Source organism: Pseudophryne corroboree, chromosome 11 (assembly GCF_028390025.1).
Source record: "Pseudophryne corroboree isolate aPseCor3 chromosome 11, aPseCor3.hap2, whole genome shotgun sequence".
In the NCBI taxonomy this organism is placed as follows: Eukaryota; Metazoa; Chordata; class Amphibia; order Anura; family Myobatrachidae; genus Pseudophryne; species Pseudophryne corroboree.
In genome coordinates, this window is record NC_086454.1 from 310,540,645 (window position 1) to 310,561,343 (window position 20,699).

At 47.5% G+C, this 20,699-nt stretch overlaps 2 protein-coding genes across 3 annotated transcripts in view; one reads left to right on the forward strand and one right to left on the reverse strand.

Annotated features, from left to right (window-relative positions):
* Positions 1-9,764, forward strand: part of LOC134969566 (pleckstrin homology domain-containing family G member 4B-like) — a 224,199-nt gene extending 214,435 nt beyond the window's left edge. Inside the window, exons 23-24 of one of the 2 annotated variants that reach the window (XM_063945601.1) lie at positions 4,657-4,719; positions 9,369-9,764. In XM_063945601.1, the coding sequence (XP_063801671.1) occupies positions 4,657-4,698 (42 nt within the window). In that variant the 3' untranslated portion in view covers positions 4,699-4,719; positions 9,369-9,764. The remainder of the gene's footprint in view (positions 1-4,656; positions 4,720-9,368) is intronic. The other variant, XM_063945604.1, reaches the window with a different exon arrangement.
* An 802-nt stretch (positions 9,765-10,566) lies between these two features.
* The window catches only part of LOC134968766 (BTB/POZ domain-containing protein KCTD19-like), a 33,588-nt gene continuing 23,455 nt past the window's right edge, over positions 10,567-20,699 (reverse strand). The window contains exons 13-15 of the mRNA XM_063944255.1: positions 20,305-20,459; positions 19,595-19,696; positions 10,567-10,822 (exon numbers count right to left, since the gene is read on the reverse strand). Coding sequence (XP_063800325.1) covers positions 10,718-10,822; positions 19,595-19,696; positions 20,305-20,459 — 362 coding nt within the window. The 3' untranslated portion in view covers positions 10,567-10,717. The remainder of the gene's footprint in view (positions 10,823-19,594; positions 19,697-20,304; positions 20,460-20,699) is intronic.

Genomic DNA, 20,699 nt, shown 5'->3' on the forward strand with positions numbered 1-20,699 from the left:
CTATTAGGAAGGTCTAACCTTATTTTAGGGCAGACTAGATGGGCCAAGTGGTTCTTATCTGCCGTCAAATATTATGTTTCACTATGTAGTAACTTTTCATGAATGTGGAGCAGTTCTGCCCATGATTTGTGTCTTACACGTGATCTGTACAGAAGGCGTTGTGCAGCCGCCCTGCCCCTGTGTCAGCGCTTCCTGGGGCTCCTGTTAGGGTTATGAGCCCTTTACATTGATTGCTGAGCTGTTCTGTGACTGTTACACCCATGCGGCTGGCAGTAAGGTACACAGGACGATTGGGTTGCAGAGCCGTTTTGTGGCTGGCAGTATGGTATGCAGAACGATGGGGTTGTAGAGCCGTTCTGCTGCTGGCAGTAAGGTACACAGGACGATGAGATTGCAGAGCCGTTTTGTGGCTGGCAGTATGGTATGCAGAACGATGAGTTTGCAGAGCCGTTCTGTGGCTGGCAGTAAGGTACACAGGACGATGAGTTTGTAGAGCCGTTTTGTGGCTGGCAGTATGGTATGCAGAACGATGAGGTTGCAGAGCCATTCTGTGGCTGGCAGTAAGGTACACAGGACGATGAGATTGCAGAGCCGTTTTGTGGATGGCAGGATGGTACACAGGACGATGGTGTTGCAGAGCCGTTCTGTGACAGTAAGGTACACATGACGATGAGGTTGCAGAGCCGTTCTGAGGCTGGCAGTATGGTACACAGGATGGCGAGGTTGCAGAGCCGTTCTGCTGTTGGCAGTATGGTATTTAGGACAATGGGGTTGCAGAGCCGTTCTGCTGCTGGCAGTATGGTATTTAGGACAATGGGGTTGCAGAGCCGTTCTGCTGCTGGCAGTATGGTATTTAGGACGATGGGGTTGCAGAGCCGTTCTGCTGTTGGCAGTATGGTACTTAGGACGATGGGGTTGCAGAGCCGTTCTGCTGCTGGCAGTATGGTATTTAGGACGATGGGGTTGCAGAGCTGTTCTGAGGCTGGCAGTATGGTATTTAGGACGAAGGGGTTGCAGAGCTGTTCTGCTGCTGGCAGTATGGTATTTAGGACGATGGGGTTGCAGAGCCGTTCTGCTGCTGGAAGTATGGTATTTAGGACGATGGGGTTGCAGAGCCGTTCTGCTGCTGGCAGTATGGTATTTAGGACGATGGGGTTGCAGAGCCGTTCTGCTGCTGGCAGTATGGTATTTAGGACGATGGTGTTGCAGAGCCGTTTTGCGGCTGACAGTAAGGTACACAGGACGATGGGGTTGCAGAGCCGTTCTGCTGCTGGCAGTATGGTATTTAGGACGATGGGGTTGCAGAGCTGTTCTGAGGCTGGCAGTATGGTATTTAGGACGAAGGGGTTGCAGAGCCGTTCTGCTGCTGGCAGTATGGTATTTAGGACGATGGGGTTGCAAAGCCGTTCTGCTGCTGGAAGTATGGTATTTAGGACGATGGGGTTGCAGAGCCGTTCTGCTGCTGGCAGTATGGTATTTAGGACGATGGGGTTGCAGAGCCGTTCTGCTGCTGGCAGTATGGTATTTAGGACGATGGTGTTGCAGAGCCGTTTTGCGGCTGACAGTAAGGTACACAGGACGATGGGGTTGCAGAGCCGTTCTGCTGCTGGCAGTATGGTATTTAGGACGATGGGTTTGCAGAGCCGTTCTGCTGCTGGCAGTATGGTATTTAGGACGATGGGGTTGCAGAGCCGTTCTGCTGCTGGCAGTATGGTATTTATGACGATGGGGTTGCAGAGCCGTTCTGCTGCTGGCAGTATGGTATTTAGGACAATGGGGTTGCAGAGCAGTTCTGCTGCTGGCAGTATGGTATTTAGGACGATAGGGTTGCAGAGCCGTTCTGCTGCTGGCAGTATGGTATTTAGGACGACGGGGTTGCAGAGCCGTTCTGCTGCTGGCCAGAGGCGGAACTGTGGGAGGCAATGGAGTCGGCTGCCGCCGGGCTCCTGACCTGCAGGGGGCACTTCTCCATTGCCTCCCACTGCCCGACAATTCATCACCGCATCAGACTGGACGGAGGAGCGTGTCAGTGTCATGACACGGCAGCAGCTGCCTCCTCGTATGCAGAGAGACGAGCTGGCAACTAGCTGCAGCTAGGGGGAGCTCTAGCGCATAGCTGCTCACACTCACAGAGAGACTTCCAAATAGAGCTGGCCGGCTGAAGCTCTCTCTTCCTCCGTCCTGGTTATAGCAACAGGTAGGCACGGGCATGACCTGCCTCCAGCTGCTGCATTGTGTGTTTGTGTGTATGTGTGTGGTGTATGTCTGTGTGTGTGTGGGGAGGGAGGGGGGGTGATTACCGGGGGTATCTTTAATAATGTTGGCAACACTGTGTTTGTGTGTGAATGGTTTTAAGTGAGGTGTGTAAGTCTGTGTTTTTTCAAGGAAAGTTGTGTGTTTAAGTAAAAGAGGCGTGTGTGTGTGTGTAATTGTGTGTATGTGAAAGTGGCGTGTGTGTGTAATTGTGCGTGTGTAAGTGATTGTCGTGTATGTGTGTGTAATTGTGTGTGTATAAATGAAATAGGCATGTGTGTGTATTTGTGTGTGTGTAAGTGAAAGATGCGTGTGTGTATGTCTATACTACTATTGTGAAAGGCATCTGAGTACACTGCTACTGTTCACCCTGAGTACCAGATATCTACATATGGCATATATGTGTGTGTGTGGGGTGAAAGGGGGGCACCAACATTTTGTCATGCCTCCGGGCGACTGGGGCGAACTTACGCCACTGCTGCTGGCAGTATGGTATTTAGGACGATGGGGTTGCAGAGCCGTTCTGCTGCTGGCAGTATGGTATTTAGGACGATGGGGTTGCAGAGCCGTTCTGCTGCTGGCAGTAAGGTATTTAGGACGATGGGGTTACAGAGCCGTTCTGCTGCTGGCAGTATGGTATTTAGGACGATGGGGTTGCAGAGCCGTTCTGCTGCTGGCAGTATGGTATTTAGGACGATGGGGTTGCAGAGCCATTCTGCTGCTGGCAGTAAGGTATTTAGGACGATGGGGTTGCAGAGACGTTCTGCTGCTGGCAGTATGGTATTTAGGACGATGGGGTTGCAGAGCCGTTCTGCTGCTGGCAGTATGGTATTTAGGACGATGGGGTTGCAGAGCCGTTCTGCTGCTGGCAGTAAGGTACACAGGATGTTGAGGCTGCATGAGTAACCCCGGTGGGGAGAGTATGGTTGTTATACACTAATAGAGGAAGCCTCCACTTATTAAATCTAGATTAATGTTTTACACGCTGGAATAAAACAAGTTTCATTAACAACATACAACTTTACTGATAAGTGTCTGAGTAATTATAACCTGCTACTTATTATCCTGGTACCACTGACTGCTGCCTGGATACTTGGGAAAGGTACAAGAGCCTATTACCTGCACCCCAGCCACCTGTAGCCATCGGTGGGTTTCTAATTAACTATGATCAGCGCTGTTACCTGATGTTATGTATCCACTTCTATTACATATAGATAAACGTATTAAAGTTTACACTTTTTTATATTAATGAGACATTGTGCGATTATTATACTATTAATATACACTAATTATCTTTGTCCGTTCTCTGTTCCCTGAATTTACAGAAAGAGCAATGAAAATTAGACTTTTTTGTTTTTCCTTTTGACAAGTTGAAATATTTTCTTGAGGTGTTGGCTGTGACTCTGTGCGATCAGCGCTCACGGCGGCTGTGACTCTGCGATCAGCGCTCACGTCCCCGGCAGCTGTGACTCTGCGATCAGCGCTCACGTCCCCGGCGGCTGTGACTCTGCGATCTGCGCTCACGTCCCCGGCGGCTGTGACTCTGCGATCAGTGCTCACGTCCCCGGCGGCTGTGACTCTGTGCGACTATCGCTTACGTCCCCGATGGCTGTGACTCTGTTCGAGCATCGCTCACTCCCCTGGCGGCTGTGACTCTATGCGACCAGCACTCACGTCCCCGGCGGCTGTGACTCTGTGCGACTATCGCTCACATCCCCGGTGGCTGTGACTCTGTTCGAGCATCGCTCACTCCCCTGGCGGCTGTGACTCTATGCGACCAGCACTCACGTCCCCGGCGGCTGTGACTCTGTGCGACTATCGCTCACATCCCCGGTGGCTGTGACTCTGTTCGACCATCGCTCACTCCCCTGGCGGCTGTGACTCTGTGCGACCAGCGCTCACGTCCACGGCGGCTGTGACTCTGTGCGACCAGCGCTCAAGTCCCCGGTGGCTGTGACTCTGTGCGACAATTGCTCAAGTCCCCGGCAGCTGTGACTCTGTGCGACCAGCGCTCACAGTCCCCGGTGGCTGTGACTCTGTGCAACCAGCCCTCACGCCCAGGTGGCTGTGGCTCTGTGCGACCAGCCCTCACGCCCCGGCGGCTGTGACTCTGTGCGACCAGCCCTCACGCCGAGGTGGCTGTGGCTCTGTGCGACCAGCCCTCACGCCCCGGCGGCTGTGACTCTGTGCGACCAGCCCTCACGCCCAGGTGGCTGTGACTCTGTGCGACCAGCCCTCATGCCCCGGCGACTGTGACTCTGTGCGACCAGCCCTCACGCCCATGTGGCTGTGACTCTGTGCGACCAGCCCTCACGCCCCGGCGACTGTGAACATCTCTATTGGATGCTTTTTATTGCAGGTGCTAAATCCTAACCTCTCACTAATGACTGCATCTCTCCCCAGAACCCACGTCACATTTCCCTCAGTCCTTCCACCATAGTCTGAGCTTCTTCCTAACATCCATCAGTAAGTGCCACTTTTCTGCCTTTGTGTTACATATTGTGCTGCCTTGCCATGTAACAGTGCGTGTGTGTGTGCATACTAACACAGCAACTACATGCTAGTAGGGCTACTGTCTCACTGCTCCATGTAGCGCCACCTTGGGGGGGGGGGGGGGGATTCCTGCGAGTCAGGGAACTGGGGACAGGAAGGATACCTGTGTATACATATGCCACACCTAAAGCACCTTTGTGACATTACCCCATTCTGTTTATTACATGCAAATACTGTACAGACATGTCCTTACATGCAGTCACTGACTTTTATAAAGCCCGTCCTGTAATACAGACCAAGAACTATAATGGTTAATTAAAAAGTGTTTAAAAATATTGCAAAGGACATGCGGAGTCTAGATCTTTGATTTGTGGAGAAGGGGTGTTCTGTGATACCTCCAGTGCTCAACACCCCTCTTGCACATATCCGAGACCCCTCCGGTGCCCACTGCCCTTCTGCACATATCTGAGACATCTCCGATGCCCAAGAAGTGTTCGGCACTGGCCTGACAGACTACTCAGTGTAGGAGACTGCGGAACACTTATTCCTGGGAAGATCCATCTCATTTGCGCAGTTACACATGCATAATTAAATAGCTTTGTCATTCATCCTAATGGGAGCATAGAGTGCACTGCTGGAGGTTGGGCTCTTTTAAAATTCCAGGTTTTTGGGGGCTTCTGTGTTCAGCACCACCTTCTTGGAAACTGACAAACCCACTCATCGCAAATGCAAAGGAACAGAGCAGGGAACCTTCCTCCTTCACCTGTCCCTCAGGAGCTACAGGGCAACACCCTTTGAACACACACACCTGCGGCATCTGAACAGTCAGTCTGGGCTCTGTCAGTGTAAGATCAGGAGTGGTCTCCCTTAAAAGGATATCCGATTCCACCAACAGCCCCTGACAGTACAAGTGAAAAGTCCGGTAGCTCACCTCCCAGGAGGTAGGAAAGGCAGCTAGAGAGGGCTCCAGCAGGACGCAGAGACTGGAGGTTTAGTGTGAGCCAGCGTCGGGAAATGAACAGTGGGGGAATCAGATTTCTGAAAACTTATTGTTCTCCCCCCTCAGTTAGAAGACCTTTTGTGCAAAGCTTGATCATAGGTTTAAGGAGTTATGGAAGCTATGTCTCTTTACAGTCCCTATGAGTTGGGCAGTGAAATGGGAATCTCTGACTAAGGCAGATTGTCCTGTAGGTCGCAAGACCACCACCACCACTCCGAACACTGCAAGGGAAGGTAGATTGAGGGCACCCATAAGTCTGTTTATAAATGCAGTGAGGGCCACCCTTAGACCCATCTTAGCTTGGGTCAGTAATGCGGTGGAGGATGGCTGTTGCTGTTGGGGGGGGGGGGGGGGGGGGGGGGGGGGTTAATATCAGGAAGCACCAGACTAGAATCGCTGACCCTGGTAGAATAGATATATACTTTGGGATGGACCTTGTCAAGGGCATTCTCATTAGCCTCTGTATACTGTGTCTTCTGGCTTAGAACCTGCGAGGCAGATGTGGAGACCAAAAAGGATCTTAAATACCTGCCCTGCTTGGGAGAGGTTATTGTCAGCTCGGAGTTGGGCAAGATTATTACCATGGCCATAGTAGGAAAGTTTCTCTCTGGTAATTCTCCCAGTCTAAAATGCCCTTTTCTTCCTATGGGAAGTAGAGTCAGACCTCTGCTTCTCAAGGCCAGCATGCGTGAGGTGTTATGCATCCAAGCCACATAACTGACAGGATACCTGCCCAGGAGCTCCTGTGGTAGAAGCCCATCTGCTCTCTTCCAGTGTTGAGGATGTGATTTCACCACAGATATCTGGGGAGAGGAATCATTCCTTGAGGATGCATCATTGATCCGGATATATCCCCAGTTTAACCGTTAGTTTCGCTGAAGACCAAGCAATGCCTTTCAGCTCTAAAGAAAGATTCAGTCTTTACTCTCCAAAGAACTAGTGGTTCAAAGTTCTGGAAGACCAAGGGAGTTGGGTTTGTGTTCTCTTTCTGAAGGTCCAGCTTCAAGTGAAAAAGCTGAAGATGGAGTCTGTGAGGTCTGCCATCAAAAGCATGGAGCAGGAGGAGTTCACGGACATTATGGAAACATTGTATGTTAGGTAGAAAGGGACACCAGTCTCTCCACCGTCCCATCATTTCCTGTTCAAAATTTCAGCTAATCACTAGCACTAACGTTATTAACCAAGTTCATGCTAGCCTCCTGATGTCTGATCAAGACCTAGCTACTTGTTGCAGGCCTATGAGTGAGAAACAGCCCTGACCTTGGAATTTCACAGTTTGGTCATGAACTACATAAATATCCATTCTGCTTCCTTCTCAGCAGATGGTCTCCCTAGGGCTGCTGGTTGATACTTTCCAGCAGAGGGTATTCACACAGCAGAACAAGAACCTAGTGAAGTTCCTGTTGGCTCACACTGGTGCATGAAGGTGCTCGGATGTATGGTCTTCACCTTCAATATACAGTTTGCACTCGATCTAACGCTTTCAGAAATTGAGCAAGTCTCACCTTCCTTTGACCAGGCAATGACCTCAACAAGAGTAGCCTATTCGGCATTTAGCATTGAAAGGCTGGTTGGCAGGTCTCCTTCAGGACTATGGATAAAACCTGCTGGAAGGAGAGATAGGGGTGGGCAGGCACACAGGTTTACACTGAACAGTGGTACTCCTAAATAGAAGTAAATCTTAGTGACAGATAAATAGTTTTGAACTTATAATACCTAATTATTTCTTCTAATTATACAGACCAATGGTGCTTCCAAGAGTAATGAAACCTAGATACACTGTACAGAAGCGAAGAATTCTACTGTCTGGGTTGCTCTGAAGATTTCATTTTTTCAATAAAGACTGACTAAACAAGACACACAAACGCAAACAATGGGGTACATTTACTAAAGTTTCTAAAAATGAAAAGTGGTGATGTTTCCCATAGCAACCAATCAGATTCTGTCTATCATTTCTCTATTGCATAGGTTCTCAAACTCGGTCCTCAGGACCCCACACAGTGCATGTTTTGCAGGTAACCCAGCAAGTGCACAGGTGTATTAATTACTCACTGACACAGTTTAAAAGGACCGCAGGTGGAGCTAATTATCTCACTTGTGATTCTGTGAGGAGACCTGCAAAGGACCGAGTTTGAGAACTTGTGCTCTATTGCATCCTAGAAAATGATAGACTGGTAATGTTGCCTATAGCAACTAATCAGATTCTCTTTTCATTTTTAGAAGCTTTAGTAAAATTTCCCCCAATGTGATTGATTTCACACAGCCAACCTCTTAGTGATACAGCAACCAAGAATACCACTTTGCTTATATACAGGGCGTATGATAATACAGTATGAGGAACTGAGGATAACCAGCAAGTTAGTATGTGCTACTTAGGGGGGTATTCAGTTAGTGCCGTTTTTTCCAGCCATTTGGAAAAAATTTAAATTTTTCCCTCATTTTTAGGTAAAATTTCCATTCAATGCCTGTGCCGATTATTAGGCACTGGCGTATTCGCGGGCCTAATAATGTTTGGGTCCGTTTTTGGCCATGCCGATTCAACAGAAAAAAAAAAAAAGTGAAAAGGCATGGGCGAAATAGGGACTCAAAAACGGGCCCGTAATTGAATACCCAGAGTCGAATTAGTGCCGTTTTTTCCCCCGGCTAGCCGAAAAAGCCGGCACTAATTGAATAACCCCCCTAAACTGCAGGTATTAATAATTGCAGATACAACAGGCTATATATGCATGTAATAAATCTAAACTTCGAAAAGACAGTCTACAGAACCTTAACTTAATTAGGCATAGCAATCAAGGAAATCTAGAAAACATACAGTGCATCCGGAAAGTATTCACAGCGCTTCACTTTTTCCACATTTTGTTATGTTACAGCCTTATTCCAAAATGGAATAAATTCATTTTTCCCTCAAAATTCTACACACAATACCCCATAATGACAACGTGAATTTTTTTTTGGAGAGATGTTTGCAAATGTATTAAAAATAAAACAACTAAGAAATCACATGTACATAAGTATTCACAGCCTTTGCTCAATACTTTGCTGATGCACCTTTGGCAGCAATTACAGCCTCAAGTCTTTTTATATATGATGCCACAAGCTTGGCACACCTATCTTTAGCCAGTTTCACCCATTCCTCTTTGCAGCACCTCTCAAGCTAATAGTCCCCCCCAAAACAAACCTGTAAGCACTTTCCAAGTGCCAAATGCAATGCTGCATGCAGCGTTTAGAAGTTTTAGCACTACAGCAGGTTCTGTGGGTACATTCATGAACTACGCATACAGGGGGATTGGAAAAACATGTGTTGCACTCACTAAACATGTTGCATCTCTGCTTGTAACAACCCTAAAACTTCCCCATAAATACCGGCAACCTGACGAGAAGCAGAATTAAATATATTTTGAGGAAAATTAATGTTGTGCTACATTTAAATCATTGGTGATAGTTTTACTACTACTGAGCATCTGTTACTGTACATCACTTGACACTACATCTTTGTGATACATTAGCACATAACTGGGAAATGGATCAGTGGGGCAAAGGTTAAAAGCTCTTCAGACAGTACTCCCCTGCTCTCCAGACATTACAATTGGTGACTTATGGTTACTCGTTTGTCATTTTCTAGGTCTGAACAAGTCAGGACTCCAGGACGCTTAGGTTTTTCCAAGTGGAGAATGGCAGCCGCCACTTGTCTACCTGGATTCCCAGCCGCTGCCTCCAGACATCGTGAACCCTCTGTTCCCAGAGATGATGAGTTAGTGGCTTGTTAATGTGTAACAGGCCTCTCTCCCTGTATATAGTTTATTATACCAGCAGAGGGGGTCAGCCAGGAACTTCGCTGCAGGACCTCCAGGTGATTCATCTACCTGTTAAGCTGCACAGTTTGTACAATTTATTGAAAAAGACATTTTTTGCTAAATAGATATTTAAATAACAAAGGTCATTTTTTCATGTTGAAGTGGAATTTGATGTGAGTCTTATTTTGTTATAGTTGTTACCAAACTAGAAATAATTTATTTACTGGAGATAATGTTAAAATCTGAATAAAACAGGTTTATCTCATTTGAGTGATTCATTTTTTTTTTTCTCTTGCATTCGTTGTTTAACACAGCATAAATTGCCCTAAATAATAAACGATCTTCTGGCTACCCTGGTAGTTTGTACCCAAGACTATAATAACGTACTATGGGGGTCATTCCGAGTCGTTCGCTCGGAAAATTTCTTCGCATCGCAGCGATTTTCCGCTTAGTGCGCATGCGCAATGTCCGCACTGCGACTGCGCCAAGTAAATTTGCTAAGAAGTTTGGATTTTTACTCACGGCTTTTTCATCGCTCAGGCGATCGGAGTGTGATTGACAGGAAGTGGGTGTTTCTGGGCGGAAACTGTCCGTTTTATGGGCGTGTGGGAAAAAACGCTACCGTTTCTGGGAAAAACGCGGGAGTGGCTGGAGAAACGGAGGAGTGTCTGGGTGAACGCTGGGTGTGTTTGTGACGTCAAACCTGGAACGACAAGCACTGAACTGATCGCACTGGCAGAGTAAGTCTCGAGCTACTCAGAAACTGCACAGAGATGTCTTATCGCAATGTTGCGAATCTTTCGTTCGCAATTTTAAGATGCTAAGATTCACTCCCAGTAGGCGGCGGCTTAGCGTGTGCAATACTGCTAAAATCGCCTTGCGAACGAACAACTCGGAATGACCCCCCATAATCTGTATACAGGACCTGTTTGTATAGTCCATTAAATAGGATCATTGTACCATGACATTTATATTAAATATACGTCTGTAGATTTGTTACCTTTTTCCCACTTTGCAGGACATCAGTTTAGCAGAAATGTTGTTTATTAACATATAGTTACATTTAGTACAATAAAATAACATCTCAACATGCCAGATCAAGTCTTAAATTACCCCCCTGATAATCTGGAACTCCGGCATCAGATTTTATGGACTGAGAAACAAAACAGAACAATTTTCAGCTACCGGTCATGATGGCAGGACAGGATACCGCCCGGTGACCCCCTTTCTGTAGCATCATCTTAATGCACTGGCTGAATTTTCTTGCACATGGTAGAGTCAGCTATAAACAAATAAGAATACAGGTGAGGTGAACGACTTCTGAGTAGTGTGGGGTGAGATTATTAATCTGTAACATAATCCCAGAATTACTCAAAATAGTAAGGTTATTGTATGGTGGGTATCCTACAGAAGAGAAACACAAACCGGTCATTCTGTGTACTAGCGACCAGGTCTTACGTCAGCCGGAATATGGCATTTTTATACTTCTGCTAAATCCTTTTCTTTGAATCCACTGGAACTGGTGCCAAAATGCAGAACTTCTATTACAACTTTACAGAAAACCACTGAACAGGAGAACTAGAGTGCAATGAAGGGAGAACACTCAGTAGGATGCTGAACGGACTGAAAACATTGAATAAATAAATCTAAATTTTCTTATTCATCCAATTGGGGGAACTCTGAGCCTTGGGGATATTCCAAACAAGTAGCACAGACCGCGCCTTCCAGAGGTAGAAGCTGATGTCCTTGGACACAAAACATTGTCGCCTGGCTGCTACTGTATGATGAAGTTTCGTGACACACCGGCCTCTGATCAGGGCCAATCCAGACATGCTGATTTATACCCTTTTCGGACAGTGGCAATTACTCAGCATTTCAGTGCCGGGCAGTTTTGCCGGGACCTGCCTGACCCCCGTTTCACACAGACATGCAAATACCGGGTTGAAAATTTCGACCCGGTAATTTGCAGATCAACACGGGTATTTTGTCTGTGTGAAAGGGTCAACCCATGTCATAATTCCCATGTCTCCGACCCTAGTAAATTCCTGGGTTGAAGTCCCGGGAATTACAACACGGGTTGACCGTTTCACACAGATAAAGGACCCGCGTGTTTCATGAAATTACCTGGTGGAACTGCTTCACCCGGTAATTTCACTTTCTGTCTGAAAGGGGTATTACAGAGGGGAATTCAACTAACTATGGTCTGTTTAGCAGGACCTCTATTTTTCTGGGCATTATATAGGACTTTCTACGTGTCTGACAGATTTTGCAATGCCTTCAGAACAGCCAAAGAGTAAAGAGATTCCACTTTTGCAGTAGACGGATTCAGTTCCCGTTGCTGGAAACACAATGTCTTGAGCATAATGGAGCCTAGAAAAAATTCTTATATTGAGATTACTAATTACACCATGATGGACCCTTACTGACATTTTAGTCAGTTCAGTGATATTACCATCATCCTTATCTTCTGAGACTTTGTGGATGCACTGCCACCAGAAGAAACTGATAAATTAAGTGGAAATACCACAGGACCAACAAGGTGTCATCGAGGCATGCCCGTAGCTCATTGATCATGGAGTAGAATTGCACCACCTTGTGTTATTAAGGAGTGTTCCTTATGCCTGTGTTCAGCAGACTCCAATCCCCTTCCCATTGTGAGAGCTTGAGCTCTGGTTTATTTAGACTAGGCCTATTTACCGCTGTTTTGTCCTCCACAAGATATGGAACCCAACCTGTTCAAAGGGTGCAACAAACCCCACGCCATCGGAAAATTCACGGTCAGAAAAAAACCCAAAATCCTTCACTCACCCACTGCTTGTGTAAAGATCTTATACAGCGCCAGGTTTAATATGATCTCACAGGATTTTTAAACTAAATCCATCTCCCAAGTTGTGCGCCAGAGTGTTTTTCAGGTAGAGACCACCAAAGCGGAGAGTCTAGGCCCTCCAAAAAACAGCATCCTGAGCGTGTCCCCCAGTTACTCAGATGCTTCTTAAATGTGTTAAATAAATGTCACTACTTTCTCCTTAGGGTTCCCGGACTGCAAGCCTTCTGGGAGTTGCTCTGGCCACTTCCCCCAGCTTTGTTGATTGATAAGGACACTGAAATGGTCCTCGTAGACTCACCAATCTCTACATAAAACCTATTGACATGTGTGTGTGACAGTCTGACAGGCCACAAAGACATTTACACAAAAGTATAAAACGTTACTGCCTAAACACCTCATTCCAACACCTGGAATTACTCTCCTCAAACATGAGGAGAAAATAAGAATTTACTTACCGATAATTCTATTTCTCGGAGTCCGTAGTGGATGCTGGGGTTCCTGAAAGGACCATGGGGAATAGCGGCTCCGCAGGAGACAGGGCACAAAAAGTAAAGCTTTTCCAGATCAGGTGGTGTGCACTGGCTCCTCCCCCTATGACCCTCCTCCAGACTCCAGTTAGGTACTGTGCCCGGACGAGCGTACACAATAAGGGAGGATTTTGAATCCCGGGTAAGACTCATACCAGCCACACCAATCACACCGTACAACTTGTGATCTAAACCCAGTTAACAGTATGATAACAGAGGAGCCTCTGAAAGATGGCTCCCTAAACAATAACCCGAATTAGTTAACAATAACTATGTACAAGTATTGCAGATAATCCGCACTTGGGATGGGCGCCCAGCATCCACTACGGACTCCGAGAAATAGAATTATCGGTAAGTAAATTCTTATTTTCTCTATCGTCCTAGTGGATGCTGGGGTTCCTGAAAGGACCATGGGGATTATACCAAAGCTCCCAAACGGGCGGGAGAGTGCGGATGACTCTGCAGCACCGAATGAGAGAACTCCAGGTCCTCTTTTGCCAGGGTATCAAATTTGTAGAATTTTACAAACGTGTTCTCCCCTGACCACGTAGCTGCTCGGCAGAGTTGTAATGCCGAGACCCCTCGGGCAGCCGCCCAAGATGAGCCCACCTTCCTTGTGGAATGGTCCTTAACAGATTTAGGCTGTGGCAGGCCTGCCACAGAATGTGCAAGTTGAATTGTGTTACAAATCCAACGAGCAATCGACTGCTTAGAAGCAGGCGCACCCAACTTGTTGGGTGCATACAGTATAAACAGCGAGTCAGATTTTCTGACTCCAGCCGTCCTTGAAATGTATATTTTTAAAGCTCTGACAACGTCCAACAACTTGGAGTCCTCCAAGTCGCTTGTAGCCGCAGGCACTACAATAGGCTGGTTCAGGTGAAACGCTGATACCACCTTAGGGAGAAAATGCGGACGCGTCCGCAGCTCTGCCCTATCCGAATGGAAAATTAAATAAGGGCTTTTATAAGATAAAGCCGCCAGTTCAGATACTCTCCTGGTGGAAGCCAGGGCCAGTAACATAGTCACTTTCCATGTGAGATATTTCAAATCCACATTTTTTAGTGGTTCAAACCAATGGGATTTGAGGAAATCTAAAACTACATTTAGATCCCACGGTGCCACCGGAGGCACCACAGGAGGCTGTATATGCAGTACTCCTTTGACAAAAGTCTGGACCTCAGGGACTGAGGCCAATTCTTTTTGGAAGAATATTGAAATTCCTCCGTCGGAGCACTCCGATCCTCGCACCACGCAACATATTTCCGCCAAATGCGGTGATAATGCTTCGCGGTGACTTCCTTTCTTGCCTTAATCAAGGTAGGAATGACTTCTTCTGGAATGCCTTTTCCTTTTAGGATCTGGCGTTCAACCGCCATGCCGTCAAACGCAGCCGCGGTAAGTCTTGAAAGAGGCAGGGACCCTGTTGAAGCAGGTCCCTTCTCAGAGGTAGAGGCCACGGATCGTCCGTGACCATCTCTTGAAGTTCCGGGTACCAAGACCTTCTTGGCCAATCCGGAGCCACTAGTATCGTTCTTACTCCGCTTTGCCGTATGATTCTCAATACCTTTGGTATGAGAGGCAGAGGAGGAAACACATACACCGACTGGTACACCCAAGGTGTTACCAGCGCGTCCCCAGCTATTGCCTGCGGATCTCTTGACCTGGCGCAATGTCTGCTGAGGAAGTCTGCTTCCCAGTTGTCCACGCCCGGGATGAACACTGCTGACAGTGCTATCACGTGATTCTCCGCCCAGCGAAGGATCCTGGCAGCTTCTGCCATTGCACTCCTGCTTCTTGTGCCGCCCTGTCTGTTTACATGGGCGACTGCCGTGATGTTGTCCGACTGGATCAACACCGGTCTTCCTTGAAGCAGAGGTTCCGCCTGGCTTAGAGCATTGTAGATTGCTCTTAGTTCCAGAATGTTTATGTGAAGAGACTTTTCCAGGCTCGACCACACTCCCTGGAAGTTTCTTCCTTGTGTGACTGCTCCCCAGCCTCTCAGGCTGGCGTCCGTGGTCACCAGGATCCAATCCTGTATGCCGAATCTGCGGCCCTCCAATAGATGAGCCCTCTGCAACCACCACAGAAGAGATACCCTTGTCCTTGGAGACAGGGTTATCCGCAGGTGCATCTGAAGATGCGACCCTGACCATTTGTCCAACAGATCCCTTTGGAAAATTCTTGCATGGAATCTGCCGAATGGAATTGCTTCGTAAGAAGCCACCATATTTCCCAGGACTCTTGTGCATTGATGTACAGACACCTTTCCTGGTTTTAGGAGGTTCCTGACCAGGTCGGATAACTCCTTGTCTTTTTCCTCGGGAAGAAAAACCTTTTTCTGAACCGTGTCCAGAATCATCCCTAGGAACAGCAGACGAGTTGTCGGCATTAATTGGGATTTTGGAATATTCAGAATCCATCCGTGCTGCTTTAGCACCTCTTGAGATAGTGCTAATCCCATCTCTAGCTGTTCTCTGGACCTTGCCCTTATTAGGAGATCGTCCAAGTATGGGATAATTAATACGCCTTTTCTTCGAAGAAGAATCATCATCTCGGCCATTACCTTTGTAAAGACCCGAGGTGCCGTGGACAAACCAAACGGCAGCGTCTGAAACTGATAGTGACAGTTTTGTACAAGGAACCTGAGGTACCCCTGGTGTGAGGGGTAAATTGGAACGTGGAGATACGCATCCTTGATGTCCAAGGATACCATAAAGTCCCCTTCTTCCAGGTTCGCTATCACTGCTCTGAGTGACTCCATCTTGAACTTGAACTTCTTTATGTACAGGTTCAAGGACTTCAGATTTAGAATAGGCCTTACCGAGCCATCCGGCTTCGGTACCACAAATAGAGTGGAATAATACCCCTTCCCTTGTTGTAGAAGAGGTACCTTGACTATCACCTGCTGAGAGTACAGCTTGTGAATGGCTTCCAAAACCGTCTCCCTTTCGGAGGGGGACGTTGGTAAAGCAGACTTCAGGAAACGGCGAGGTGGATCTGTCTCTAATTCCAACCTGTACCCCTGAGATATTATCTGCAGGATCCAGGGATCTACCTGCGAGTGAGCCCACTGCGCGCTGTAATTTTTGAGACGACCGCCCACCGTCCCCGAGTCCGCTTGAGAAGCCCCAGCGTCATGCTGAGGCTTTTGTAGAAGCCGGGGAGGGCTTCTGTTCCTGGGAAGGAGCTGCCTGTTGCTGTCTCTTCCCTCGACCTCTGCCTCGTGGCAGATATGAATAGCCCTTTGCTCTCTTATTTTTAAAGGAACGAAAGGGCTGCGGTTGAAAAGTCGGTGCCTTTTTCTGTTGGGGAGTGACTTGAGGTAGAAAGGTGGATTTCCCGGCTGTAGCCGTGGCCACCAAATCTGATAGACCGACTCCAAATAACTCCTCCCCTTTATACGGCAAAACTTCCATATGCCGTTTTGAATCCGCATCGCCTGTCCACTGTCGCGTCCATAAAGCTCTTCTGGCCGAAATGGACATAGCACTTACCCGTGATGCCAGTGTGCAGATATCCCTCTGTGCATCACGCATATAAAGAAATGCATCCTTTATTTGTTCTAACGACAGTAAAATATTGTCCCTGTCCAGGGTATCAATATTTTCAATCAGGGACTCTGACCAAACTACCCCAGCACTGCACATCCAGGCAGTCGCTATAGCTGGTCGTAGTATAACACCTGCATGTGTGTATATACTTTTTTGGATATTTTCCATCCTCCTATCTGATGGATCTTTAAGTGCGGCCGTCTCAGGAGAGGGTAACGCCACTTGTTTAGATAAGCGTGTTAGCGCCTTGTCCACCCTAGGAGGTGTTTCCCAGCGCTCCCTAACCTCTGGCGGGAAAGGGTATAATGCCAATAATTTCTTTGAAATTATCAGCTTTTTATCAGGGGCAACCCACGCTTCATCACACACGTCATTTAATTCTTCTGATTCAGGAAAAACTATAGGTAGTTTTTTTACACCCCACATAATACCCTGTTTAGTGGTACCTGTAGTATCAGCTAAATGTAACGCCTCCTTCATTGCCAAAATCATATAACGTGTGGCCCTACTGGAAAATACGGTTGATTCGTCACCGTCACCACTGGAATCAGTGCCTGTGTCTGGGTCTGTGTCGACCGACTGAGGCAAAGGGCGTTTCACAGCCCCTGACGGTGTTTGAGGCGCCTGGACAGGCACTAATTGATTGTCCGGCTGCCTCATGTCGTCAAACGACTGCTTAAGCGAGTTGACGCTATCCCGTAATTCCACAAATAAAGGCATCCATTCTGGTGTCGACCCCCTAGGAGGTGACATCCCCATATTTGGCAATTGCTCCGCCTCCACACCAATATCGTCCTCATACATGTCGACACACACGTACCGACACACAGCAGACACACAGGGAATGCTCTACACGAAGACAGGACCCACTAGCCCTTTGGGGAGACAGAGGGAGAGTCTGCCAGCACACACCAAAAAAGCGCTATATATGACAGGGATAGCCTTATAATAAGTGCTCCCTTATAGCTGCTTTATATATATCAAAATATTGCCATTAAATTTGCCCCCCCTCTCTGTTTTACCCTGTTTCTGTAGTGCAGTGCAGGGGAGAGACCTGGGAGCCGTCCTGACCAGCGGAGCTGTGAGAGGAAATGGCGCCGTGTGCTGAGGAGATAGGCCCCGCCCCTTTTCCGGCGGGCTCGTCTCCCGCTATTTTGTGAATCCAGGCAGGGGTTAAATATCTCCATATAGCCTCTGGGGGCTATATGTGAGGTATTTTTAGCCTTTTAATAGGTTTTCATTTGCCTCCCAGGGCGCCCCCCCCCAGCGCCCTGCACCCTCAGTGACTGCGTGTGAAGTGTGCTGAGAGGAAAATGGCGCACAGCTGCAGTGCTGTGCGCTACCTTTAGAAGACTGCAGGAGTCTTCAGCCGCCGATTCTGGACCTCTTCTTACTTCAGCATCTGCAAGGGGGCCGGCGGCGCGGCTCCGGTGACCATCCAGGCTGTACCTGTGATCGTCCCTCTGGAGCTGATGTCCAGTAGCCAAGAAGCCAATCCATCCTGCACGCAGGTGAGTTCACTTCTTCTCCCCTCTGTCCCTCGTTGCAGTGATCCTGTTGCCAGCAGGAATCACTGTAAAATAAAAAACCTAAGCTAAACTTTCTCTAAGCAGCTCTTTATGAGAGCCACCTAGAATTGCACCCTTCTCGGCCGGGCACAAAAATCTAACTGGAGTCTGGAGGAGGGTCATAGGGGGAGGAGCCAGTGCACACCACCTGATCTGGAAAAGCTTTACTTTTTGTGCCCTGTCTCCTGCGGAGCCGCTATTCCCCATGGTCCTTTCAGGAACCCCAGCATCCACTAGGACGATAGAGAAATAAAACTGATGCAGAAAGTAATCCCTGTAAGCAGCAGACAAAGACAACCTAGCAAACAGAACCCAAACTCTAGAGCACGTCCGTGCAGCAGGGATACAGGAGAGGCAGAGCAGGAGCTGCCATACCAGGGTGCCCCCAGCTGACTTCTCTCATCACTGACTGGAGGGCGGTCCACAATGTATAGTACCACCCTTCCCCGCGGGACAAAGAGAAGGCAGACAGTTTCCTGGATGCAGCCACTGGCTCATCCAATGGTGCGGTAGCAGAGCAAGAGTCCCAGTTACCACCTGCAGTTGTCAAGGCTGTGCCATACCAACAGGATGCGGTACTGGGAATGGTGCCTACTCTGCCCGCTCCAGTTGTCAGGTCAGCCATCTTTGCTTCCCAGCAATCGCTGTGGTGAGGAAGAAAACTATAAATACACAGCTACAGGTTCCTTGCAAGATGGTGTATAGAAGAGGGAGGGACTAAAATGGTTTCATCATGGCCTGATGTCCCCCAATTGGATGAATAAGAAAGTCGCCCTGATATAATGTCCACCATACATCACTTTTCTAGAATACACACATATATATATATATATATATATATATATATAAAAATGAAACTGGAAAATGGTTCAGTCTGAAGAGAACAGCAAACGGCTACTTGCGCATCTATTTATCTGCAACGTACAGCAACACACAACTCTCCAAACAGAAGGATCCTAGGGAACTGGTAGAACAATATGGTGTAACATTGTATATTTTTACCATCATTTTTATGTACATTTTCCATTCCTCCACTCTTATAGATGCTGCACCCCCCCCCCCCCCCCCACACACATAGCTGCCGTTAATACATTTGTATCATGTCCTGCAAATATACATATTACACTTGTCTCATCTCTGTGTCCTATGTGGTGACTCTCATTTAAGCTTTTTAAACACCATTAATGAATTGCCCCTCCCCCCCATATAACGGTCACCATTGCGTGAGCCGTCTGGTGATACAGTGCAGTAAGTGTTGCAGGAGGGCATACACAAGCCGATAACTTAGTCATCTGAAGGTGGAAACCCTTTTACTCCTTGGTCTACAACCCATTATAAGTGCCTAGCATCAATCCTGTGCTAGTAGGAGCGGATACAGATATATGATGTTCCTTTCAGTCAAATTGGTTACCGACGCCTCTGCAATGCCCATGGTAAATGAAGGAGCAGCTGCAGTTATTACCACATGCGGAGTGCAACACATGCTGGCGGTCACCTGAACGCACTACACCTCCTGTATGCTCCACCTGTATATAAATGTAACATCACTACATACAGTCACACAGGGTCGTCTCTTACCTCCAGCCAGCACAGTAACTTCTCCCTCGTGCTTTTCTCATCTCTGTAAGACTCCAGGGTTAGTAAATCATCTACAAACTGTCTAGTAGGAAGCTGAAAATCCTGAAATGAAATGATAAAAGTTAATATCAAAGAGCAAGCTACTGAAACCCCCCCCATAGGGACCTGATCCCCGCAGCGATGTCTGCCATGACACCCTATAGAAAGCCATGCAAATGACGACACTGCTGCATGTTATCCTTACTCCAGTTCCTTTGTAATCCATAACAGGCTGGGGCAGAGAACTGTCCGACCACAGGGAATGATTTGTGGAAGGTTCTTGTAGTTTTTAGAAACGGGTATCCCCATGATTACATACTGGCCTGACCAGGAATCACTAACGACTGGGTAAGTAATAATACTTAATGAAATAAGTTGGCAATATTAATGGTGGGGGGATGCAGAAATTGCGTCTTTATGGCTCTGCAAGTCCTGAGTCGTGCCGACGCTAATCAACGCAAATCGCATCATCGAGCCGTCTGGACTTCACTTGGGGAGTGAGCGGCAGCAGCAGCAGCAGACGGCAGTGAGTTGCTTGCAGTAGACCCGACTACTCTTCCAGGAGTGCCGTCCATTATTCAGGGGTCTCCCAGACTTTATTGTAACATATGAAAGCTTATGTTTATGTGTGGTAGGATCACTAGTCCCTATTTATCGCCGGTATAGCTTACCCACAGCATGCTCACAAGACTCATCACAGAGCAAGTCCTGGACACAGGGTCCCCCTGTTGTATGGAGTCCAAGATCACGCCGGTCAGAAAGGAGTGACAGTTCCTGGCATAAAATATCTCCTCATACGTCATATTAACACTAAGAAAAACTAGATCTGCAATACAATCATAACACAAGACGACAATGGGTGAGTAGCTACAAGCTACAGCTCGCCCAAACTCATAGTGGAAGCAAAGTAACAATGACCTCTAGGAGTAACCATGTACTTATTATTTGGCTTGGCCTCAGTAAGAGAACTGGCTCAATGCATTTTCACAAACACACATTCACTTTACATAATAACTATCCATTATCTTTAAGTGACAAGTAAACTTAAATCTATCTTATATTGTAC